Raw genomic sequence first — 27,500 nt, forward strand, 5'->3', positions numbered from 1 at the left:
CCCAGATCAGAATTGGGCTGCCTGTGTTAACACAGCCCCAGATCAGAATTGGGCTGCCTGTGTAAACACAGCCCCAGATCAGAATTGGGCTGCCTGTGTTAACACAGCCCCAGATCAGAATTGGGCTGCCTGTGTTAACACAGCCCCAGATCAGAATTGGGCTGCCTGTGTTAACACAGCCCCAGATCAGAATTGGGCTGCCTGTGTAAACACAGCCCCAGATCAGAATTGGGCTGCCTGTGTAAACACAGCCCCAGATCAGAATTGCCTTCGCGTACTAAAACAAAACACATTTACTCTGCTTTTAAAACATACATACAATAGAGAGAAGGGTAGAGAATCGGACCACAGCATAGTAAGTGCAAATTTGATTGGTGGGTTGATGGATTGATTGGTTAAATGTGTTAATTGACTCACCTTGCTTCTGTTCAAAGTCATCCAACACTTTATCCAGGTTGAAGGCCTCTTCCTGGAAGTAGTTCTCCATGACTACCTCCACCCTGACAAGCTGCAGAAACCTGTTAATATACGGTTAAAACCCGGGTTAGCACCGGGTAACACTAACCCATTTTCTAACCCTGGAAGTAGTTCACTGGGTTAGCGCCCTGTCAATCTCTTCATCTCCCTCCCCATGTCTCGCTCATTGGGCAATCATCTCCCTCCCTCACCTGTCCAGAGGTCCTCTCCAACAACAGTCCTAGGTAGCTGTGATCTCCTCACTCAGCCTCACTTCCTCATTCGGTCTGGCCAGCGCCAAGCGCCCACACCTACAACGACAAGAACCTGTCACACTCATCAAATATAGACCTATAACTTGGTGTTAAACATTTCAATCCCACACCTGTTGAGTGTATTCTGATAAACTATTACTGAATGAATGTACACTTCAGGGAAACGACTAGAGAGAAGAATTGACTGCAGTCTGATAGAGAATAAAGATCAATGACCAATCGGAGTAGAACAGTACACACCTGGCCAGTCTTCTTGCAGACCAGGACCTCAAGGGTAAAAACTGTACTATTTGAACTTCAGCGTCATGATAGTATACAGGAGGGGAGAGGACCAGGCTTTACGCTCCCAAGTGGCGCAGCGGTCTAAGACACTGCATCTCAGTGCTAGAGGCGTCACTACCTCACTATCTTGCCGATGCACGGAAAACCCAGCCAGCTGTATGTTATCCGTGTCGTCGTTCAGCCACGACTCAGTGAACCATAGGATATTACAGTTTTGAATGTCAAGTTGGTAGGATAGTCTTGATCACAGCTCATCCAGTTTATTCTCCACTGATTGCACGTTGGCTAATAGTATGGAAGGTAGAGGCAGGTTACCCATTCGCCATCGGATTCTGTCAAGGCACCCCGACCTACGTCCCCTATATATCCGTCTTTTCTTCATGCGAATGAATAAACCCCAGGAAGAGTAGCTTCTGCCTTGGCAGGAACTAATGGGGATCCATAATAAACCCCAGGAAGAGTAGCTTCTGCCTTGGCAGGAATTAATGGGGATCCTTAACAAGTACAAATACTAATCCTAAATAACAGAAAAAAGCAGCATTGAATGTAGCTAGGCTAGCATATCACCTCATATTAAAGCAGCATTGAATGTAGCTAGGCTAGCATATCACCTCATATTAAAGCAGCATTGAATGTAGCTAGGCTAGCATATCACCTCATAGCAAAACACCAGGATGTGATCTGCTTTCTCAAAGAAATTGCCAAAATGACAGGAGAACATGGAGTGTAATGTTTGCTAAAAAAAAAAATGTATACAAAAAAAACAACAACAAAAAAACTGGTGGATTTGGAAATGTCTGCAGTAAAACTTTCGCGTCCGACTCGTTAAAGAAAAGATCTTCTTCCAGTACGAGGTGAATAATCGCTGTCCTGATATCCAGAAGCTATTTTCGGTCATAAGACGATGGCAGAAACATTACGTACAAAATAAGTTACAAATAATGCGAAAACACAAAAATTGGTTAGGAGCCCGTAAAAAACGGCAGCATTTAATATTTAAGAGACAACATACTTGTGTTTAGATGTTTCTTAGAGCTAGAAGCACGGCAGCCCTCTCTGTCGACTCCATTATTTCAGCCTCGTGTGATAATGTAAAGTAACATCTTCCACCTGACTACTGAGACTAAATCTGATTAAGAGGCAACTTTGTTTTTAAGATGAACAGGAAGCCTTGATCAGATCAAGGCTTCGTCCCAAATGGCACCCTAAAGTAGTGCACTATATAGTGAATAGGGTTCCATTTGGGCCAAGTGTAAACAGTCGACTGACCTCCTCCAACTCCCTGTCCCCGGGCTCAATTGCTACTGCATATACAGTGAGTATACCAGATATTAGGAACACCTTCCTAATATTGAGCCATAATTCATCATGGACTCTACAAGGTATCGAAAGCATTCCACAGGGATGCTGGGCCCACAGTTGTGTCAAGTTGGCTGGATGTCCTTTGAGTGGTGGGCCATTCGTGATTTGTGGGTTCGATTCCCACGGGGGGCCAGTACAAATTATGATTTATTTTTTTTAAATAAAAAAAATGCATGAAATGAAATGTATGCATTCACTACTGTAAATCGCTCTGGATAAGAGCATCTGCTAAATGACTAAATGTAAATGTAAAAAATGTGATACACATGGGAGACTGTTGACGATGAAAAACCAGGCACCTACTACCACATCCCATTCCAAGACAACCATATTAACATACAGCAGGAATTCCCAACATGATCAGAAATATATATAACCTGTCCGTAGTTCTCGGAAAAAAATCACTGCCCCATTTAACGCCATTAGTCATCTCAGGGATCTGACTACAAAACGTCACAGAGAAGAAGCAATTTTGCTAATCATTAAAATAAAAAAAGTCATTAGACATTAAATCGTAAAATTACACCCAAACTGTGCAGTACGCCACTAACATTAACACAATCCAAATGTTAAGTGGCGGCGTTGTCCTCGAATGTGAGTTCACAGGTCTACAACAGCTGCATGATGTATTATTCAGACTCTGGGTAATTAAATCTGAATCAGGCTGGCTCCTGTCCTCAAACAGCAGTGTATATTTACACGCAGTCTATCACAGTGCCATCCGTTTTTATCACCAAAGCTCCATATACTTACCCACCACTACGACCTGTACGCTCTCGTTGGCTGGCCCTTCGCTTCATACTCGTCACCAAACCCACTGGCTCCAGGTCATCTATGAGTCTTTGCTAGGTAAAGCTCCACCTTATCTCAGCTCACTGGTCACGATAACAACACCCACCCGTAGCACGCGCTCCAGCAGGTATATCTCACTGGTCATCCCCAAAGCCAACACTTCCTTTGGCCACCTTTCCTTCCAGTTCTCTGCTGCCAATGACTGGAACAAATTGCAAAAAAAAAAATCACTGAAGCTGGAGTCTTATATCTCCCTCACTAGCTTTAAGCATCAGCTGTCAGAGCAGCTCACAGATCACTGCACCTGTACACAGCCAATCTGTAAATAGCCCATCCAACTACCTCATCCCCATACTGTTTTTATTTTGCTCCTTTGCACCCCAGTATCTCTACTTGCACATTCATCTTCTGCACATCTATCACTCCAGTGTTTAATTGCTAAATTGTAATTATTTTGCCACTATGGCCTATTTATTGCCTTACCTCCCTAATCTTACCTCATTTGCACACACTGTATATAGACTTTCACTATTGTATTATTGACTGTATGTTTGTTTATCCCATGTGTAACTCTGTTGTTGGTTGTGTCACACTGCTTTGCTTTATCTTGGCCAGGTCGCAGTTGTAAATGAGAACTTGTTCTCAACTAGCCTACCTGGTTAAATAAAGGTGAAATATATAGAGAGATGCAGGAGGCTGTTTACATAGTTGGTACCATTGACAGCACCTTGGTGAGTATGTAGTATGACACTACAACCCATCTAACCTAACCCTAACCCTGGTGAGTATGTAGTATGACACTCCAACCCATCTAACCTAACCCTAACCCTGGTGAGTATGTAGTATGACACTCCAACCCATCTAACCTAACCCTAACCTTGGTGAGTATGTAGTATGACACTCCAACCCATCTAACCTAACCCTAACCCTGGTGAGTATGTAGTATGACACTCCAACCATCTAACCTAACCCTAACCTAACCTTGGTGAGTATGTAGTATGACACTCCAACCCATCTACCCTAACCCTAACCTTGGTGAGTATGTAGTATGACACTCCAACCCATCTACCCTAACCTAACCTTGGTGAGTATGTAGTATGACACTCCAACCCATCTACCCTAACCCTAACCTTGGTGAGTATGTAGTATGACACTCCAACCCATCTACCCTAACCCTAACCTAACCTTGGTGAGTATGTAGTATGACACTCCAACCCATCTACCCTAACCCTAACCTTGGTGAGTATGTAGTATGACACTCCAACCCATCTAACCTAATCCTAACCTTGGTGAGTATGTAGTATGACACTCCAACCCATCTAACCTAATCCTAACCTTGGTGAGTATGTAGTATGACCCATCTAACCTAAACCACACATCTTTATGCTACTCTCCTCTTACAATACCTTACCCAATACATTACCCTAACCCAATACATTACCCTAACCCAATGCATTACCCAATACATTACCCTAACCCAATACATTACCCAATACATTACCCTAACCCAATACATTACCCAATACATTACCCTAACCCAATACATTACCCAATACATTACCCTAACCAAATACCTTACCCTAACCCAATACCTTACCCTAACCCAATACATTACCCAATACATTACCCTAACCCAATACCTTACCCAATACATTACCCTAACCCAATACATTACCCAATACATTACCCTAACCCAATACCTTACCCAATACATTACCCTAACCCAATACATTACCCAATACATTACCCTAACCCAATGCATTACCCAATACATTACCCTTACCCAATACATTACCCTAACCCAATACATTACCCTAACCCAATACCTTACCCAATACATTACCCTAACCCAATACATTACCCAATACATTACCCTAACCCAATACATTACCCAATACATTACCCTAACCCAATACATTACCCTAACCCAATACATTACCCTAACCCAATACCTTACCCTAACCCAATACCTTACCCAATACATTACCCTAACCAAATACCTTACCCTAACCCAATACCTTACCCTAACCCAATACCTTACCCAATACATTACCCTAACCCAATACATTACCCAATACATTACCCTAACCCAATACATTACCCAATACATTACCCTAACCCAATACCTTACCCTAACCCAATACATTACCCTAACCCAATACCTTACTCTAACCCAATACCTTACCCTAACCCAACACATTACCCTAACCCAATACATTACCCTAACCCAATACATTACCCTAACCCAATACATTACCCTAACCCAATACCTTACCAAATACCTTACCCCAACACATTACCCTAACCCAACACATTACCCTAACCCAATACATTACCCTAACCCAATACATTACCCTAACCTAATACATTACCCAATACATTACCCTAACCCAATACATTACCCAATACATTACCCTAACCCAATACATTACCCAATACATTACCCTAACCCAATACATTACCCAATACCTTACCCAATACATTACCCTAACCCAATACATTACCCAATACACTACCCTAACCCAATACATTACCCAATACATTACCCTAACCAAATACCTTACCCTAACCCAATACCTTACCCTAACCCAATACATTACCCAATACATTACCCTAACCCAATACATTACCCTAACCCAATACATTACCCAATACATTACCCTAACCCAATACCTTACCCTAACCCAATACCTTACCCTAACCCAATACATTACCCAATACCTTACCCTTACCCAATACATTACCCAATACATTGCCCTAACACATTACCCTAACCCAATACATTACCCTAACCCAATACCTTACCAAATACCTTACCCCAACACATTACCCTTACCCTAACCCAATACATTACCCTAACCCAATACATTACCCTAACCTAATACATTACCCAATACATTACCCTAACCCAATACATTACCCAATACATTACCCTAACCCAATACATTACCCAATACATTACCCTAACCCAATACATTACCCTAACCCAATACATGACCCTAACCCAATACATTACCCAATACCTAACCCAATACCTCTTATCTTTGAAAACAGCCTGTGGCATCGATATGAGTCAGTTAAATGTCATCATTCTTCCATTTAAAGAGTACTGTGGAGTCTCCTTAAAAACCAAAGCAAGATAGCTAGCACGACCTGGCATACTAGGGCATGCTGGGCCTGGCTCGGGCTCAGTCGACATGACTTTAGTCTCTGTGTTCCAAACTCTCTACCCCTTGGCCCTAAGCATTTCATGTTTGCATGTCCGAAGGGTCTAGAATCTCTAGGTAGATGGATAGTACCTTCAGAAAGTATTCATACCCCTTGACTTATTCCACATTTTGTTGTTACAGACAGAATTCAAAAAGGATTAAATATATTTTAAAACATCTCACCAATATACACACACACACACACACACACACACACGCACGCACGCACGCACACACACACACACACACACACAATACCCCATAATGACAAACTGAAAATCTGTTTGGAAAATTTGTAGAAAATGTGTTGAAATTAAATACAGAAATCTTATTTACCTAACTAATCACACATCTAATACCTAAAAGAAGCACCTTTGCCAGCGATTACAGCTGTGAGTCTTTCTGGGTAAGTCTAAGAGCTTTCCACACCTAAATTGTGCATCATTTGCCCATTATTATTTTCAAAATTCTTCAAACTCTGTCAAATTAGTTGTTGATCATTTGCTAGACAACCATTTTCAAGTCTTGCCATAGATTTAAGGAAAACCTCCCTAGTCTTTGTGGTTGAATCTGTGTTTGAAATTCACTGATCGACCTTACAGATACTTGTATGTGTAGGGTACAGAGATGAGGCAGTCACAAACAAATAGAAAGTTAAACATTGCATACAGAGTGAGTCCATGCAACTTAAGTGATTTGTTAAACAAGTTTTTACTCCTGAACTTACCCTTTGCTATGAGACTCTAAATTGGGCTCAGGTGCATCCTGTTTCCATTTATCATCCTTGAGATGTTTCTACAACTTGATTGGAGTCCACCTGTGGTAAATTCAATTGATTGGACATGATTTGGAAAGGCACACACCTGTCTATATAAGGTCTCACAGTTGACAGTGCACGTCAGAGCAAAAACCAAGCCATGATGTTGAAGGAATTGTCCGTAGAGAGCCGAGACAGGATTGTGTCGAGGCACAGGTCTGGGGAAGGGTACCAAAACATTTCTGCAGCATTGAAGGTCCCCAAGAACACAGTGGCCTCCATCATTCTTAAATGGAAGAAGTTTGGAGCCACCAAGACTCTTCCTAGAGCTGGCTGCCCGACCAAATTCAGCAATTGGGTGAGAAAGGCCTTGGTCAGGGAGGTAGCCAATAACCCAATGCTCACTCTGACAGAGCTCCAGAGTTCCTCTGTGGAGATGGGAGAACCTTCCAGAAGGACAACCATCTCTGCAGCACTCCACCAATCAGGCCTTTATGATAGAGTGGCCAGACTGAAGCCACTCCTCAGTAAAAGGCACATGACAGCCCGCTTGGAGTTTGCCAAAAGGCACCTAAAGACTCTCAGACCATGAGAAAAAGATTCTCTGGTCTGATGAAAACAAGATTGAACTCTTTGGCCTGAATGCCAAGTGTCACGTTTGGAGGAAACCTGGCACCATCCCTACGGTGAAGCATGGTGGTGACAGCATCATGCTGTGGGGATGTTTTTCAGCAGCAGGGACTGGGAGTCTAGTCAGGATTGAGGCAAAGGTGATCGGCGCAAAGTACAGAGAGATCCTTGATGAAAACCTGCTTCAGAGGGCTCAACCTCAGACTGGGGCGAAGGTTCACCTTCAACAGGCTCAACGAACATAAGCACACAGCCAAGACAACACAGGAGTGGCTTCAGGACAAGTCTCTGAATGTCCTTGCATGGCCCAGCCAGAGCTCGGACTTGATCTCGATCTAACATCTCTGGAGAGACCTGAAAATAGCTGTGCAGCGACGCTCCCCATCCAACCTGACAGAGCTTGAGAAGATCTGCAGAGAAGAATGGGAGAAACTCCCCAAATACACATGTGCCAACAAGCTTGTAGCTCATACCCAAGAAGACTCAAGGCTGTAATCGCTCCCAAAGGTGTTTCAACAAAGTACTGAGTAAAGGCTCTGAATACTTATGTAATATCAGTTTATTTGTAATACATTTGCTAAAATTTCTAAGCCTGTTTATAGCTTTATCATTATGGTGTGTCGTGTGTAGATTGAGGGTGAAAAAAACATTTAATAAATTTTAACAAAATGTGGAAATGGTCAAGGGGTCTGAACACTTTCAGAAGACACAGATCAGACGTGACCAGGGCGTGCCAAGGTGAAACTTGACTAATTTAATGACATGTAATCTTACACATTGTGAGCTAAAAGGGTAAACTGACCCTAAAATCAACACTCCTACTCTGAGACGCTTGATAAATACATCCCCTGGCGATAGAGAAAGTGAAAGAGCCTGACACATAAACCTAGCGACACAACCTGATAACAACAGCTGCGTTTCAGTAGCTACACATCAACCTGATAACAACAGCTGCGTTTCAGTAGCTACACATCAACCTGATAACAACAGCTGCGTTTTAGTAGCTACACATCAACCTGATAACAGCAGCTGCGTTTCAGTAGCTCGAACCATCCAGTTTATAATACACAATAACATAGCTATTATTAAAGTGGGGCGGCAGGTAGCCTAGTGTGTTAGAGCGTTGGGCCAGTAACCGAAAGGTTGCTGGATTGAATCCCCGAGCTGACAAGGTAGCAATCTGTCATTCTGCCCCCCTGAACAAGGCATTTAACCCACTGTTCCCCGGTCGTCATTGTAAAATAAGAATTTGTTCTTAACTGACTTGCCCTAGTTAAATAAAGGTTACACAAAGAAGTGACATCTCGTTCCCTGTTTGTTGGTGGTTTATGGTTAATGTGTGGCCAGGAAGTATGGGTTGCTTAGCTCTTCAAAACCCTTCTTCTCTGTCAGTATTTTCAGCAGCTACATTCACCCACGTTTGGCTCCAGGTGCAACTACAATTCCAACCCTTTGTTTTAACGTTTAGAAAAGTCAATAAATCATTGCTTTCAAACCGGTTTTCGAAACATTATGAAAAATTAAGGGGCATAAATCAACCTACAAGCAAAAAATAAATCTTTAAAATAAAAAGATCCAGTTTTACTGTAGGGGTTTTTCACAGATCCATATGATGTGTTCCTCCAGTGGAAGAAGTACACTTCCTCTCTAGTTAGCCTCCACACAGCTGTTTGGAGAATGCTGGACTGGGGAGGAAGTGTTATCTGGGTCTCCTGGAAAAACACGGTATAGCCATGTACAAACACTAAATCCTAGTGTGTAGTAATTTAAACTTGGTTTTTTTTTGTTTTAGATGATATGAAAGATACTGTTCCTTATGTTTCCAAAACGGTACAGCCAGCATGTGTTTTAATGTTGAACAACGAGCTTCCCTTGACCAGAAGACACTAACGTTAAACTAGTTAGTCAATAAGCGATGAGTTACTGTACTATCAGCATTAGTTCTGCGGTGCCAATAAAGACTAAATACAATACAAAATACACTTTGTCAGACTGCACAGAAGTTACAGTCTATCCTGTGTAGGCTACAATATTATAAAATAGAGGCAACAGTGTGTGTAATGTTGACAAGTAGATGTTTTAGGACAGCGGATAGCTTGTAGCAGCTACTTCTACACAGTGTTGTTTCAGTCACAGACAGACATGTCGTTATAAAGGACGGCGACAAGCCTGCGGTAACGAGTGTTGTTTTTTAATTATTTTATTATTTAATGTTAGCTGACACCCGAAACTAAATGTCCAGCACCGGCGACATATTAGTTACAGCTATTTCCCGTTAGTTAGCTTGCTGGCTAATGTTGTTTTTATGGCTTAGCCAAACCAATGAGATAATCATTATAATGTCCGTGTTAGAATGACTTTCCAGAATGGGATGAATGTTCTACACCGTAGAACCCAGTAGAACCCAGCAGAACCCAACGCAGTGTCTACCAGCAGAGCTAAGATCACTGACCGTATTAGCTACTTATACTATTATACTATTATACTCACTGGTGGAACCATCTTCACGGGTAATGCCATGAGATCCTTCCGTTTATACCGGTCATTCTCTCTCTCACACAGAGAGACACAGGTCTAATAACAAACGCCTTTCGGTTGTATTTTCCACGTCTCCCCGTGTAGGTAAACCCAGCACATAGAGTTGATTTGTCACCAGATCTGGAACAGCTGAAGTCGGGAGAGTAAAATAGTTGTGTGACGTCTCACTACTATTCCTGTTAGCGTCACTTTACAACGACGTCACTTTCCAATGATAATGAAGAAAAAACCTTCAAAAATAAAAGGCCACATTTTCAACACGTTGCAAGGTGAATAACTAAATTTAAAAAAAATATACCATTTTAAAATCAGTGTCGATTTTTTTTTATTGTGTTTATAAGCAAATGCAAGAAGGAATTTGAGGTTCTTTGGCTGTCCCCATAAGATAACCTTTTGTTCTTCCAGGTAGAACCTTTTTCCTTACATGGAACCCAAAAGGGTTCTACCTGAAACTCCCAAAAGTTTGACCTGGAACCAATGTTCCCTCTATTTTTTCACCACTGAGCAAATTTAAAGTCTGCTGAGAGCAAACTTGAATTTTGTGAAAATTCTGTGCAACTTCCAGTGTGCATTTACTGTGAACACTGAGGCTGTACCTGTTTTAAGTTACAGTTTTACTGTGAACACTGAGGCTGTACCTGCTTTAAGTTACAGTTTTACTGTGAACACTGAGGCTGTACCTGCTTTAAGTTACAGTTTTACTGTGAACACTGAGGCTGTACCTGCTTTAAGTTACAGTTTTACTGTGAACACTGAGGCTGTACCTGTTTTAAGTTACAGTTTTACTGTGAACACTGAGGCTGTACCTGCTTTAAGTTACAGTTTTACTGTGAACACTGAGGCTGTACCTGCTTTAAGTTACAGTTTTACTGTGAACACTGAGGCTGTACCTGCTTAAAGTTACAGTTTTAACAGTGGACAAGTAGGCTACTGTGGCTATTTGATCATAATGTAGGCCTACCAGAGAGGCCTACCATCAAAAACAATGGAGAAAATGCATCCATAATATTTTAACATGGAAATAGCTGTTCAATCATTCAGCCTACAGTAGCAGCCAATGTGTGGTGTTCAATGTAGGGCTACATTCCATGAGACATGCAGGACTTGACATTAACCTGTTCATCCACTTGTCCTTCAGACAAGATGGCTGAAAATGGTGTTGTTTGATGCAAGAAAACATATTACAAAATAAAATTAATTATTATTTCCTTACCATTATTACGGAGAACGCTGCCCCTTTTAAGACAAAAAAAAAGATCTTTACCTGACTGGCCTTTCAAAGATGTCTGGAAATGTACACGTTTTGTGCTCTTGTAGGAAGCAATTACTCCCCCATTGTTGACTACAAATTATATATTTAACTGGGCTAATAACTTGTTAACTAGCAAAGGATATGAACAAAATGTGCACACGTGGCTACAGTAACCGCAGCTCTCTCTTTGATCTCAAAACAAGCTCATCTACTCACGACCGCTCATACTGTAAACACGGTCCAGTTCAAAATAAATGGCACAGATCCATATATGGCAATGGTCTATTTGCATATAGGCCTATTGCAGCTCTGATTGGTTAGTAAGGGCTAGTTGTGTGTCAATGCAATAGAATTCTACTCCAATGTGTTCTGCCTACAACACAATCTCACACAGTTGAAGTCGGAAGTTTACATACACTTAGGTCGGAGTCATTAAAACTCATTTTTCAAACCACTCCACACATTTCTTGTTAACAAACTATAGTTTTGGCAAGTCGGTTAGGACATCTACTTTGTGCATGACACAAGTCATTTTTCCTTTTCCTTTAAACAGCTTGGAAAATTCCAGGAAATGTTATCATGGCTTTAGAAGCTTCTGATAGGCTAATTGACATAATTTGAGTCAATTGGAGGTGTACCTGTGGATGTATTTCAAGGCCTACCTTCGAACTCAGTGCCTCTTTGCTTGACATCATGGGAAAATCAAAAGAAATCAGCCAAGACGTCAGAAAAAAATAGTGGACCTCCACAAGTCTGGTTCATCCTTGGGAGCAGTTTCCAAATGCCTGAAGGTACCACGTTTATCTGTACAAACAATAGTACGCGAGTATAAACACCATGGGACCACACAGCCGTCATACCGCTCAGGAAGGAGACGCATTCTGTCTCCTAGAGATGAACATACTTTGGTGTGAAAAGTGCAAATCAATCCCAGAACAACAGCAAAGGACCTTGTGAAGATGCCGGAGGAAACCGGTACAAAAGTATCTATATCCACAGTAAAACGAGTCGACATAACCTGAAAGGCCGCTCAGCAAGGAAGAAGCCGCTGCTCCAAAACCGCCATTAAAAAAGCCAGACTACGGTTTGCAACTGCACATGGGGACAAAGATCGTACTTTTTGGAGAAATGTCCTCAAGTCTGATGAAACATAAAAATAGAACGTTTTGGCCGTAATGACCATCGTTATGTTTGGAGGAAAAAGGGGGAGGCTTGCAAGCTGAAGAACACCATCGCAACCGTGAAGCACGGGGGTGGCAGCATCATGTTGTGGGGGTGCTTTGCTGCAGGAGGGACTGGTCTTCTTCACAAAATAGATGGCATCATGAGGATGGAAAATTATGTGGATATATTGAAGCAACATCTCAAGACATCAGGCAGGAAGTTAAAGCATGGTCGCAAATGGGTCTTCCAAATGGACATTGACCCCAACCATACTTCCAAAGTTGTGGCAAAATGGCTTAAGAACAACAAAGTCAAGGTATTGGAGTGGCCATCACAAAGCCCTGACGTTTGACCCAAGTTAAACAATTTAAAGCCAATGGTACCAAATACTAATTGAGTGAATGTAAACTTCTGACCCACTGGGAATGTGATGAAAGAAATAAAAGCTGAAATAAAAAAATTCTCTCTACTAGTATTCTAACTGACCTAAGACAGGGATTTTTTTTACTCAGATTAAATGTCAGGAATTGTGAAAAACTGAGTTTAAATGTATTTGGCTAAGGTGTATGTAAACTTCCGACTTCAACTGTACATAGTTTGTTTTGGTATGTTGCAATGAAAGTGGCTAATATTGCGTTGATTCGATCACAATTGCCACAGTAAAGGGAAACGTTGGTATCGTTTAACAAGGGAAAACTAGAAAGTTAAGTTCAAATATTGTGCTTCTCTCTGTGGGCTCATATTTCTTCTGCATGGCAGTCGCAAAGCAGCTGCTTGGCAGTCCCCCAGGGGGCTACTGCGCAGCATGAGCGCAGTTTAGAGGGAACATTGCCAAGAATCAAAATGGGTTCTTCTATGGTGACAGCCGTTAAACCCTTTGGGAACCCGTTTTTTCTCTCCAAAGAGTGTAGGATCTCTACTAACCAAATTATGTTCTGAATGGTTGATTACTCAGCCTTTCTTAGACATATGAATGGAATCCTGCATGTTATATTCATTCCAATAGAAACAAATTTATTGACTGTTGTTTGTGTTGAAAATCAGTTTGAAAAACTGAGGTCAAAAGGAGACTGGAGTGAGACTTAGTTCAAAAAAAATCTTTCCCTGTTTATTTCCAGTGTGTAATAAAATACAATTCCATACTAGACTTCCATGCACTCTTGCCTTGTCCTAATGGAGGGGCCAAGTAGCAATTATTAGTAGGTTTTTTTGAGAGTTGAGTGTGGATGGTGTTGCTGGGTATTTAGACCTCAGTCCTCCATGAAATAACACCACATAGATTCAACAGACCTTACTGAGTACTCTCAAACCCACTTTTACATCGGCAACGGAAACAGTTTTTTCTCTACAAGCCAATATGTAATTAATATGTGGTTGCAATGCATTGCATTGCAGTGAATGGATGGGCTGTCACTAAATTAAACCCGTTTCCCTCCACAATAGACCAATTTAATTTATGTAGACTATTGAGTAATTCCAATTACAATATTCAAATAAAAAGTATGTAAAATGACCATCTTTCTAGGGGGACTCTTGTTTTTTTTTTTTTAATGAAATAGAAGCGATCGTGCTGCCCTCCGTTACATGTGGCAGTGAGAGGAAGTCCATTCGCGGATAGAGGTGAAACAGGGCAAATTTTCTCATCGATTAAACATTTGATATCAATAAAAATAAAATACCCAAAATATAATCTGTTACGAATACAGTGCACTACGTTTTATAGACTTTTAAAAAATTGCGTTGTTCAGGAGTGTAAAGTCGAATTGAGTTTGTGCACACACGCACCTCAAATAGGAAGCGTTCCCCCTAAGGGAAATATGCAAATACATGCAACAACGCACCAATAGATCGTGCTTGGCTTTGCCTACTTCCTTGCTTTTTCTGCCCACTATGCTTCATTTGCTCCCACGGTAAACGACACAGATGAACTGTCTTGGATTAGTTATATATTTCTTTATACCGTAGACTGTAAAAAAATAAAAAAAATAAAAACATGTATACACCAACATCACATGTGTACTAACGTTAACATTTCAATGGCCGATTTTTAAAGGGGAGACTAACTAATCTACAAATCATCTTGCATCATTGATAACTACTCAGTATTATTTGTAGATCAGTCAGCCGGTCACAATTTACCCATGAATCATCACAGTTTTGATGCACGAGAACACAGCCAATATCTTTGCATGTGAGTGATAACAAAATGGCCTCAGTGACAATTATTTGAATATTTCAATGAATGTTTTGTGCACAAAAGTGACGACTAAAGCGTTTTACTAGGAATTTTCTTATCTGACTATCAATGTGGCCGTGTATGGAAATTGTCTTTCTGGGTTGGGTGTCAGCAAAATTATAGGAGCAGTCGAAACAGTGCCACTCGACAGGAACACTGGCCCCTTGGTTATTTTGGATTAATTCAAACCATTGTGTACTTGTTGCTACGGTGTCTCATCAGGGATATTGCTGCTTTTTTAAATATTTTTTTTATTTTTTCAAACTATGTATGCAGACCACAGGCGGCTGTTGGCACCTAAAGTGGGGAGGATGTGCATCTAGTAATGGCTGGAATGGTATCAAGCACACATGAAACGCATGGTTCAAATGTGTTCGATACCATTCCATTCCAGCCATCCTCCCCTTACCAGCCTCCTGTGACGCGGACACCTTTACAATTAGCTCCACCGTTCAGCGAAAATAGCATTCATTTAATAACCTTGTAAGATGCCTTTTCCAGGCAAAAGCAGAGCGAGGTACACATCACCCCTATATCATATCGTTAAACTAAGTGCATCGTCTTCAACCGATCGCTGCCCGCACCCTCCCGCCCGACTAGCATCACTACTCTGGACGGTTCTGACCTAGAATATGTGGACAACTACAAATACCTTGGTGTCTGGTTAGACTGTAAACTCTCCTTCCAGACTCACATCAAACATCTCCAATCCAAAGTTAAATCTAGAATCGGCTTCCTATTTCGCAAACAAAGCCTCCTTCACTCATGCTGCCAAACATATCCTCGTAAAACTGACTATCCTACCGATCCTTGACTTCGGCGATGTCATTTACAAAATAGCCTCCAACACTCTACTCGGGAAATTGGATGTAGTCTATCACAGTGCCATCCGTTTTATCACCAAAGCCCCATATACTATCCACCACTGCGACCTGTATGCTCTCGTTGCCTGGCCCTCACTACATATCCATCGCCAAACCCACTGGCTCCAGGTCATCTATAAGTCTTTGCTAGGTAAAGCCCCACCTTATCTCAGCTCACTGGTCGCCATAGCAACACCCACCTGTAGCGCGCGCTCCAGCAGGTATATTTCACTGGTCATCCCCAAAGCCAACACTTCCTTTGGCCGCCTTTCCTTCTAGGTCTCTGCTGCCAATGACTGGAACGAATTGCAAAAATCACTGAAGCTGGAGTCTTAGATCTCCCTCTCTAACTTTAAGCATCAGCTGTCAGAGCAGCTTACTGATCACTGTACCTGTACACAGCCCATCTGTAAATAGCCCACCCAACTACCTCATCCCCATATTATTACTTATCCTCTTGCTCTTTTGCACCCCAAGTATCTCTACTTGCACATCATCATCTGCACATCGATCACTCCAGTGTTAATGCTAAATTGTAATTATTTATTGACCACCTCCCTACTCTTCTACATTTGCACACACTGTACATAGATTTTTATATTTTTCTTTTCTTTTGTGTTATTAACTGTACGTTTGTTTATGTGTAACTCTGTGTTGTTGTTTTTGTCGCACTGCTTTGCTTTATCTTGACCAGTGTAACAGTGTAGGTTCCGTCCCTCTCTTCGCCCCAACCCGGGCTCGAACCAGGGACCCTTGCACACATCAACAACTGACACCCACCGAAGCATCGTTACCCATCGCGCCACAAAAGCCGCGGCCCTTGCAACGCAAGGGGAAACCCTACTTCAAGTCTCAGAGCGAGTGACGTCACTGATTGACGTCACCTGGTTCGAGCCCGGGTTGGGGCGAAGAGAGTGACGGAACCTACACTGTTACATTGGTGCCGTGACCCGGATCGTTGGTTGCTGCGGAAAAGGAGGAGGTCAAAGGGGGGGTGAGTGTAACCGATGTGAAATGGCTAGTTAGTTAGCGGTGGTGCGCGCTAATAGCGTTTCAATCGGTGACGTCACTCGCTCTGAGACTTGAAGTAGGGTTTCCCCTTGCGTTGCAAGGGCCGCGGCTTTTGTGGCGCGATGGGTAACGATGCTTCGTGGGGTGTCAGTTGTTGATGTGTGCAAGGGTCCCTGGTTTGAGCCCGGGTTGGGGCGAAGAGAGGGACGGAACCTACACTGTTACACCAGGTCACAGTTGTAAATGAGAACTTGTTCTCAACTGGCCTACCTGGTTAAACAAAGGTGAAATAAAACATAAATAAAAATAAGAAAATTCAACTCAATGTAGGGCCTTATCCGAGTCAGAAATCACACCATATTCCCTACATAGTGCACAAGAGAAAACGCTGGTCAAAAGCGGTGCCCTATATACCGCCGGTCGTTAGCACGGCCCTATATACCGCCGGTCGTTAGCGGTGCCCTATATACCGCCGGTCGTTAGCGGTGCCCTATATACCACCGGTCGTTAGCGGTGCCCTATATACCGCCGGTCGTTAGCAGTGCCCTATATACCGCCGGTCGTAGTGCCCTATATACCGCCGGTCGTTAGCACTGCCCTATATACCGCCGGTCGTTAGCAGTGCCCTATATACCGCCGGTCGTTAGCAGTGCCCTATATACCGCCGGTCGTAGTGCCCTATATACCGCCGGTCGTTAGCACTGCCCTATATACCGCCGGTCGTTAGCAGTGCCCTATATACCGCCGGTCGTTAGCAGTGCCCTATATACCGCCGGTCGTTAGCAGTGCCCGATATACCGCCGGTCGTTAGCGGTGCCCTATATACCGCCGGTCGTTAGCGGTGCCCTATATACCGCCGGTCGTTAGTACGGCCCTATATACCGCCGGTCGTTAGCAGTGCCCTATATACCACCGGTCGTTAGTACGGCCCTATATACCGCCGGTCGTTAGCGGTGCCCTATATACCGCCGGTCGTTAGCGGTGCCCTATATACCGCCGGTCGTTAGCGGTGCCCTATATACCGCCGGTCGTTAGCGGTGCCCTATATACCGCCGGTCGTTAGCAGTGCCCTATATACCGCCGGTCGTTAGCAGTGCCCTATATACCGCCGGTCGTTAGTACGGCCCTATATACCGCCGGTCGTTAGCAGTGCCCTATATACCGCCGGTCGTAGTGCCCTATATACCGCCGGTCGTTAGCAGGGCCCTATATACCGCCGGTCGTAGTGCCCTATATACCGCCGGTCGTTAGCAGTGCCCTATATACCGCCGGTCGTTAGCAGTGCCCTATATACCGCCGGTCGTTAGCAGTGCCCTATATACCGCCGGTCGTAGTGCCCTATATACCGCCGGTCGTTAGCGGTGCCCTATATACCGGCGGTCGTTAGCGGTGCCCTATATACCGCCGGTCGTTAGCAGTGCCCTATATACCGCCGGTCGTTAGCGGTGCCCTATATACCGCCGGTCGTAGTGCCCTATATACCGCCGGTCGTTAGCAGTGCCCGATATACCGCCGGTCGTTAGCGGTGCCCTATATACCGCCGGTCGTTAGCGGTGCCCTATATACCGCCGGTCGTTAGCAGTGCCCTATATACCGCCGGTCGTTAGCAGTGCCCTATATACCGCCGGTCGTTAGCGGGGCCCTATATACCGCCGGTCGTTAGCGGGGCCCTATATACCGCCGGTCGTTAGCAGTGCCCTATATACCGCCGGTCGTAGTGCCCTATATACCGCCGGTCGTTAGCGGTGCCCTATATACCGCCGGTCGTTAGCGGTGCCCTATATACCGCCGGTCGTTAGCAGTGCCCTATATACCGCCGGTCGTTAGCAGTGCCCTATATACCGCCGGTCGTTAGCAGTGCCCTATATACCGCCGGTCGTTAGCAGTGCCCTATATACCGCCGGTCGTTAGTACGGCCCTATATACCGCCGGTCGTTAGCAGTGCCCTATATACCGCCGGTCGTTAGTACGGCCCTATATACCGCCGGTCGTTAGCGGTGCCCTATATACCGCCGGTCGTTAGCGGTGCCCTATATACCGCCGGTCGTTAGCGGTGCCCTATATACCGCCGGTCGTTAGCGGTGCCCTATATACCGCCGGTCGTTAGCAGTGCCCTATATACCGCCGGTCGTTAGCACTGCCCTATATACCGCCGGTCGTTAGCAGTGCCCTATATACCGCCGGTCGTTAGCAGGGCCCTATATACCGCCGGTCGTAGTGCCCTATATACCGCCGGTCGTTAGCAGTGCCCTATATACCGCCGGTCGTTAGCAGTGCCCTATATACCGCCGGTCGTTAGCAGTGCCCTATATACCGCCGGTCGTAGTGCCCTATATACCGCCGGTCGTTAGCGGTGCCCTATATACCGGCGGTCGTTAGCGGTGCCCTATATACCGCCGGTCGTTAGCAGTGCCCTATATACCGCCGGTCGTTAGCGGTGCCCTATATACCGCCGGTCGTAGTGCCCTATATACCGCCGGTCGTTAGCAGTGCCCGATATACCGCCGGTCGTTAGCGGTGCCCTATATACCGCCGGTCGTTAGCGGTGCCCTATATACCGCCGGTCGTTAGCAGTGCCCTATATACCGCCGGTCGTTAGCAGTGCCCTATATACCGCCGGTCGTTAGCGGGGCCCTATATACCGCCGGTCGTTAGCGGGGCCCTATATACCGCCGGTCGTTAGCAGTGCCCTATATACCGCCGGTCGTAGTGCCCTATATACCGCCGGTCGTTAGCGGTGCCCTATATACCGCCGGTCGTTAGCGGTGCCCTATATACCGCCGGTCGTTAGCAGTGCCCTATATACCGCCGGTCGTAGTGCCCTATATACCGGCGGTCGTTAGCAGTGCCCTATATACCGCCGGTCGTAGTGCCCTATATACCGCCGGTCGTTAGCGGTGCCCTATATACCGCCGGTCGTTAGCAGTGCCCTATATACCGCCGGTCGTTAGCGGTGCCCTATATACCGCCGGTCGTTAGCGGTGCCCTATATACCGCCGGTCGTTAGCGGTGCCCTATATACCGCCGGTCGTTAGCGGTGCCCTATATACCGCCGGTCGTTAGCAGTGCCCTATATACCGCCGGTCGTTAGCGGTGCCCTATATACCGCCGGTCGTTAGCGGTGCCCTATATACCGCCGGTCGTTAGCGGTGCCCTATATACCGCCGGTCGTTAGCGGTGCCCTATATACCGCCGGTCGTTAGCGGGGCCCTATATACCGCCGGTCGTTAGCAGGGCCCTATATACCGCCGGTCGTTAGCAGGGCCCTATATACCGCCGGTCGTTAGCAGGGCCCTATATAGGGACTATGGTGCCTTTCGGGACTTCACCATCGTGTTCATGACCATGAAACGTCACAGATAGCCAATGTTAAAGCCCTTTTTAAAATATATTGCTATGTAACCATGCAGTGATATGATCTATCCTGTTGGACCTTGGGGGAAAAAATTGCCTATATATATATACATGGTCTGTGACTGAAAACGGACCCCTATTCCCAACGTAGTCCAAGCCACACATTGAGGCTCTAGTCTGGACTTCTAACTTCAAATTATATTTTCAATTTTAAAAAAGGTGCAATATGCAGGAATCACGCCGCCATTTCCCGGTGGCTAAAATGCTAAAAGTTCCCTTATATTCAGTTTGTGACAAAATAAGAAACGTGTAGCGTAGAGAATCATTGTACCATCTGTCTTTTCAATAACCCAAAATATTGTATTTTCAGGTGTTTGAAGCTGCTGTACAAAACCCAAAGTAAAAGACGCAAAAACTAAACTTATAACTTATTAATAGAATTAACGCACATAAACTTGGCGAAAAAATAAACGTCCTCTCACTGTCAACTGCGTTTATTTTCAGAAAACTTAACGTGTGTAAATATTTGTATGAACATAACAAGATTCAACAACTGAGACATAAACTGAACAAGTTCCACAGTCATGTGACTAACAGAAATGGAATAATGTGTCCTTGAACAAAGAGAGGGTCAAAATCAAAAGTAACAGTCAGTATCTGGTGTGGCTACCAGCTGCATTAAGTACTGCAGTGCATCTCCTCCTCATGGATTGCACCAGATTTGCCAGTTCTTGCTGTGAGCTGTTACCCCACTCTTCCAACAAGGCACCTGCAAGTTCCCGGACATTTCTGGGGGGAATGACCCTAGCCTTCACCCTCCGATCCAACAGGTCCCAGATGTGCTCAATGGGATTGAGATCCGGGCTCTTCGCTGGCCATGGCAGAACACTGACATTCCTGTCTTGCAGGAAATCACGCACAGAACGAGCAGTATGGCTGGTGGCATTGTCGTGCTGGAGGGTCAGGTCAGGATGAGCCTGCAGGAAGGGTACCACATGAGGGAGGCGGATGTCTTCCCTGTAACGCAGTGTTGAGATTGCCTGCAATGACAACAAGCTCAGTCCAATGATGCTGTGACACACCGCCCCAGACCATGACGGACCCTCTACCTCCAAATCGATCCCACTCCAGAGTACAGGCCTCGTGTAACGCTCATTCCTTCGACGATAAATGCGAATCCGACCATCACCCCTGGTGAGACAAAACCGCAAGTCGTCAGTGAAGAGGACTTTTTGACAGTACTGTCTGGTCCAGCGACGGTGGGTTTGTGTCCATAGGCGACGACGTTGCCGGTGATGTTTGGTGAGGACCTGCCTTACAACAGGCCTACATTTACATTTACATTTTAGTCATTTAGCAGACGCTCTTATCCAGAGCGACTTACAGTAGTGAATACATACATTTCATACATTTTTTTTTCTTTTTTTTCCTGTGCTGGCCCCCCGTGGGAATCGAACCCACAACCCTGGCGTTGCAAACACCATGCTCTACCAACTGAGCTACAGGGAAGGCTACAAGCCCTCAGTCCAGCCTCTCAGCCTATTGCGGACGGTCTGAGCACTGATAGAGGGATTGTGCGTTCCTGGTCTAACTCGGGCAGTTGTTGTTGCCATCCTGTACCTGTCCCGCAGATGTGTTCGGATGTACCGATCCTGTGAAGGTGTTGTTACACGTGGTCTGCCACTGCGAGGACGATCAGCTGTCCGTCCTGTCTCCTTGTAGCACTGTCTTAGGCGTCTCACAGTACGGACATTGCAATTTATTGCCCTGGCCACATCTGCAGTCCTCCTGCCTCCTTGCAGCATGCCTAAGGCACGTTCACGCAGATGAGCAGGGACCCTGGCCATCTTTCTTTTGGTGTTTTTCAGAGTCAGTAGAAAGGTCTTTTTAGTGTCCTACATTTTCATAACTGTGACCTTAATTGCCTATAGTCTGTAAGCGGTTAGTGTCTTAACGACCGTTCCACAGGTGCATGTTCATTAATTGTTTATGGTTCATTGAACAAGCATGGGGAAACAGTGTTTAAACCCTTTACAATGAAGATCTGTAAAGTTATTTGGATTTTTACAAATTATCTTTGAAAGACTGGCCCTTTTTCAGGACACTTTTCTTTTGCTGCCGAGTTAAGAACAGATCTACCTCTTCTTAGATTGGCTTGCAATGAGAATGACAGATCTATAACACGCATTTCTATGTGAATTTGGTCAGGGTCGCCCAAAAAAGTTTAATATTGCTGCTTTAAGCAAGACCACCGAAACATGCAGATCCCAAATGGCACCTATAGGGCCCAACGGTGGACCAGGGGCCCCTACAGATCACTATATAGGGAATAGGTAGCCATTTCAGACAAACACACAGTATCTGAACCATTCAATGTTAGCTTAAAACAAGCAGATCCCACACCTAATAAAAACACAAACAAACTATTCATGATCACAGATTTATTTGGTTTTTAATAAACAGGAGAAAAAAAAGAAAAAAAAAATTGTATAAGACTAGACATGTCTGGCAGGGCCGGGACCATGTTGACATCCTACAGTAAGGCCCACCTAGACATGTCTGGCAGGGCCGGGACCATGTTGACATCCTACAGTAAGGCCCACCTAGACATGTCTGGCAGGCCCGGGACCATGTTGACATCCTACAGTAAGGCCCACCTAGACATGTCTGGCAGGCCCGGGACCATGTTGACATCCTACAGTAAGGCCCACCTAGACATGTCTGGCAGGCCCGGGACCATGTTGACATCCTACAGTAAGGCCCACCTAGACATGTCTGGCAGGGCCGGGACCATGTTGACATCCTACAGTAAGGCCCACCTAGACATGTCTGGCAGGACCGGGACCATGTTGACATCCTACAGTAAGGCCCACCTAGACATGTCTGGCAGGCCCGGGACCATGTTGACATCCTACAGTAAGGCCCACCTAGACATGTCTGGCAGGCCCGGGACCATGTTGACATCCTACAGTAAGGCCCACCTAGACATGTCTGGCAGGGCCGGGACCATGTTGACATCCTACAGTAAGGCCCACCTAGACATGTCTGGCAGGCCCGGGACCATGTTGACATCCTACAGTAAGGCCCACCTAGACATGTCTGGCAGGGCCGGGACCATCTTGACATCCTACAGTAAGGCCCACCTACACCTTCATGTCAGATAGACGTACTGATAGTAAATGGGCCTCCCAAAACGGCACCCCCATTTGCAGTAGACAGGGGATCAATCTGGATGGAGTACTTAGTGCCCTAGTCATTCAAGGAACGTAGACATGAATCGAACCGCTTGTTAAAATACGAGACATGGATTGCTGTGTTACAGTTGGTATACTGGCTCCGTAACAAAATGGTCAACTATTCCCAACTACACTGTACACTACTTTTGACTAAAATCCCTATGGGGCCTGGTCAAAAGCAGTGAAGAGGGAGCCATTTGGGACAACAACAGTTTGATATGTCTTGAGGCTAAAATACTGGACAATGTTGTTCTTTCAACAGCAGTTGTGTGTGTGTGTGTGTGTGTGTGTGTGTGTGTGTGTGTAGAGAGAGACAGAGAGAGAGAGAGAGAGAGAGGTCTGGGGTGTATTGAGGCCATGAGAGAGAGAATAGGTATGGTGACTGCTCTGACATTCATCTGTTCTACATGATAGATTGTGTAAGTCATGCTACATCTTTCTGAACAGATCCCACTTTGAGTCCACGTGATAGAGAGGTGTGTACTGGGTAAAGATAGGTTATCGGGGGGGGCACCCAGTGTGTTCTGAATAGATAGTACTGAGGAAGGGTAGAGGGTACTGAGGAAGGGTAGAGGGTACTGAGGAAGGGTAGAGGGTACTGAGGAAGGGTAGAGGGTACTGAGGAAGGGTAGAGGGTACTGAGGAAGGGTAGAGGGTACTGAGGAAGGGTAGAGGGTACTGAGGAAGGGTAGAGGGTTAAAGAGTAGAAAGGGCCTGAAGTTGGATTCATTAGTTGGCTTCATTCTTTGACGCTTCATCAAAGTTTTCTACGAGATCTATGGAGCAGAGAGAGAGAGTTACATGTAAAACTTCAGGAAAGTACCATTAAGTCATTTAGCAGAGGCTCTAATCAAAAGCTACTTACAATAAGGAGAACAACATACTGCACCTCTACCAGCATCATATCACCCCAGATAGAGCACGATGCACCTCTACCAGCATCATGTCACCCCAGATAGAGCACGATGCACCTCTACCAGCATCATATCACCCCAGATAGAGCACGATGCACCTCTACCAGCATCATGTCACCCCAGATAGAGCACGATGCACCTCTACCAGCATCATATCACCCCAGATAGAGCACGATGCACCTCTACCAGCATCATATCACCCCAGATAGAGCACGATGCACCTCTACCAGCATCATGTCACCCCAGATAGAGCACGATGCCGTCATTTTAACAACAAAGCTGTGTGTAGTGAGAAACAATACCTGGAACGTCGTCCTCCTCTTCAATATCTTCTGGTTTGCTGATTGACATCGTTTTGTTGTCAAGTACTGCAAATCAGGGGAAGAAAGATTTAAAAAAAAAAAGGGGAAATTAAACATTTTTTTCTTGAACACGGCGTGAGGCCGTGTAACTGCCCGGGGGAGGACGGCGTGAGGCCGTGCAACTGCCCGGGGAGGACGGCGTGAGTCCGTGTAACTGCCCGGGGGAGGACGGCGTGAGGCCGTGTAACTGCCCGGGGGACGACGGCGTGAGGCCGTGTAACTGCCCGGGGAGGACGGCGTGAGGCCGTGTAACTGCAGTGCATTCAGAAAGTATTCAGAGCCCTTGACTTTTCCCACATTTTGTTTCGTTACAGCCCAATTCTAAAATTGATTAAATCATTATATTTACTCTTCAAGCTACACACAATATCCCATAATGACAAAGCAAAAACAGGTTTAGAAATGTTTGCAAATGTATCAAAAAATAAAACTTAAATATCAGCCCCTTTCCTATGAGAACGAATCATCTCCGCAGCACTCCACCAATCAGGCCTTTATGGTAGAGTGGCCAGATGGAAGCCACTCCTCAGTAAAATGCACATGACAGCCCGCTTGGAGTTTGCCAATAGACACCTAAAGGACTCACACAATGAGAAACAAGATTCTCTGGTCTGATGAAACCAAGATTGAACTCTTTGGCCTGAATGCCAAGTGTCACGTCTGGAGGAAACCTGACACCATCCCTACGGTGAAGCATGATGGTGGTGGCCGCATCATGCTGTGGGGATGTTTTTCAGCGGCAGGAACTGGGAGACTAGTCAGGATCGAGGGAAATATGAAATAAGTACAGAAATCATTGATGAAAACCTGCTCCAGAGCGCTCAGGACCTCAGACTGGGGCGAAGGTTCACCTTCCAACAGGACAATGACCCAAAGCACACAGCCAAGACAACACAAGAGTGGCTTTTGGACAAGTCTCTGAACATTCTTGAGTGGCCCAGCCAGAACCCTGACTTAAACCCGATCTAACATCACTGGAGAGACATGAAAATATCTGTGCAACGACACTCCCCATCCAACATGACAGAACTTGAGAGGATCTGCAGAGAAGAATTGGAGAAACTCCCCAAATACAGGTGTGCCAAGCTTGTAGCGTCAAACCCAAGAAGACTCAAGGCTGTAATCACTGACAAAGGTGCTTCAACAAAGTAGAGTAAAGGGTCTGAACACTTATGTAAATGTGATAATTCAGCTTTTTAATTTTAACAACTTAGCTACAATTTCTAAAAACATGTTTTTGCTTTGCCATTATGGGGTGTTCTGTGTAAATACACGAGGGGGAAAAAAATAATTAAAAAACAGGCTGTAATCTAACAAAATGCAGAGAAAAATCAAGTGGTCTGAATACGTTCCTAATGCAGTGTACACACTAAACTCACGTTGGCGTGGGAACCGCTCTGCCAGTTTGCGGAGGCTGGTGAAGCTGTCTGCCCCCAGCTGGCTGAGGATGCCTGGGAGCATCTCTGTCAGCTGTTTGTTCTCTGCATGGCCTGTGATGGCAAACGTGTTGGCAGACAGAGAGGCCTGCACCTTGGGGTTGTTGAAGTGGATCACCGTGCCATCGTCCTTAATCATGTTCACCTGGGAGGGGCGGGGGATAAAGACAGGGGGGGGCGGGGGATAAAGACAGGGTGGGGCGGGGGATAAAGACAGGGTGGGGCGGGGGATAAAGACAGGGGGGGCGGGGGATAAAGACAGGGGGGGCGGGGGATAAAGACAGGGGGGCGGGGGATAAAGACAGGGGTTTAGCAAAGCATTCTGTCCTGTATAACAGCAGGTGCACATTCCCGAAACATTGTCGTGCTGACCGTTCAGATAGAAATATGCTATGAAGAACAAAAATCATGCCTTCCTGACATGTAGAATACCCATCTACATCAGCTCTAGAGGAATTTCTATGGCAACTGAACAGAGCCCAGATTGGATGGAAAAAGGGTGTCAACAATATGACTACAATTTTACCGTAGATTTTCACAGGACAAGCTGTCTACCTATTTAATCATTTCAGAGAACAAGCGGTTGTTATCCCTATCCCGAGACTTTCAGATCTACATTTGGTACCAAGGCAAGGGGAGAGGCTAAATGTTGATTTAGTTGACATGCTCAGTGTGAAGATGGTAAACTCAAAAAGTTTCTCCTTGGAACGACTTACCTCCTCGATACCAGCGATGTTGTTCACTGCCAGTTTCTTCAAAGAACTCTGGAGTTTTTTGTCGTCAGCTGTTGCCGTTCTGTGAACCACCTTCTTCTTCCTACGAGCTGTTCCCTGAGAACGACAACAACAACAGGTAAAAAGGTCAACATGTGCTTGTTTTATTCCAGCGGGACGAAGTACAAACATTTACCTGGAGCTAACTGCAGACAGCACTACTGGGTGATTTGAAAAAAAGTCAAATCATATAATACTTTTAGCAACAAAAAAAAAAAATGTATTTACAATCTGTTGAAACTATACGAATAGAAAAGGTTCAGAACTTTAGAAAACGTCACAACACAGTTAAAAATATACGGCAAATAGAAATCCAAACTGGATGGACATCAGAGATTGATTAGCGGTTGGGGAAGGACAAAACTAAAATAACAAAATATGTCCGTAAAATGTATATAGTATCTATAAGCTGGAAGTAGAAGCCTAAGTGTTGTTGTTCATTAGTTTACTCCAATTAGGGCAAGAGTGGTAGGGTTGGTGGAGAAAAACTGAAAATATGTATACAGTACCAGTCAAAGGTTTATACACCAACTCATTCAAGGGTTTTTCTTTATTTTTTACTATTTTCTACATTGTAGAATAATAGTGAAGACATCAC

At 44.9% G+C, this 27,500-nt stretch overlaps 2 protein-coding genes across 2 annotated transcripts in view; both read right to left on the bottom strand.

Moving 5' to 3' along the window:
* The window catches only part of LOC115169225 (zinc finger FYVE domain-containing protein 9), a 53,530-nt gene extending 43,026 nt beyond the window's left edge, over positions 1 to 10,504 (bottom strand). The window contains exons 1-3 of the mRNA XM_029724698.1: positions 10,254 to 10,504; positions 669 to 767; positions 418 to 518 (exon numbers count right to left, since the gene is read on the bottom strand). Coding sequence (XP_029580558.1) covers positions 418 to 487 — 70 coding nt within the window. The 5' untranslated portion in view covers positions 488 to 518; positions 669 to 767; positions 10,254 to 10,504. The remainder of the gene's footprint in view (positions 1 to 417; positions 519 to 668; positions 768 to 10,253) is intronic.
* Positions 10,505 to 22,607: 12,103 nt separating this feature from the next.
* LOC115170225 (transcription factor BTF3 homolog 4) overlaps positions 22,608 to 27,500 on the bottom strand; it is an 8,957-nt gene continuing 4,064 nt past the window's right edge. The window contains exons 3-6 of the mRNA XM_029726621.1: positions 26,846 to 26,959; positions 26,073 to 26,274; positions 24,634 to 24,699; positions 22,608 to 24,193 (exon numbers count right to left, since the gene is read on the bottom strand). Of these exons, the coding sequence (XP_029582481.1) occupies positions 24,147 to 24,193; positions 24,634 to 24,699; positions 26,073 to 26,274; positions 26,846 to 26,959 (429 nt within the window). The 3' untranslated portion in view covers positions 22,608 to 24,146. The remainder of the gene's footprint in view (positions 24,194 to 24,633; positions 24,700 to 26,072; positions 26,275 to 26,845; positions 26,960 to 27,500) is intronic.

Source organism: Salmo trutta, chromosome 31 (assembly GCF_901001165.1).
Source record: "Salmo trutta chromosome 31, fSalTru1.1, whole genome shotgun sequence".
NCBI classification, from domain to species: Eukaryota; Metazoa; Chordata; class Actinopteri; order Salmoniformes; family Salmonidae; genus Salmo; species Salmo trutta.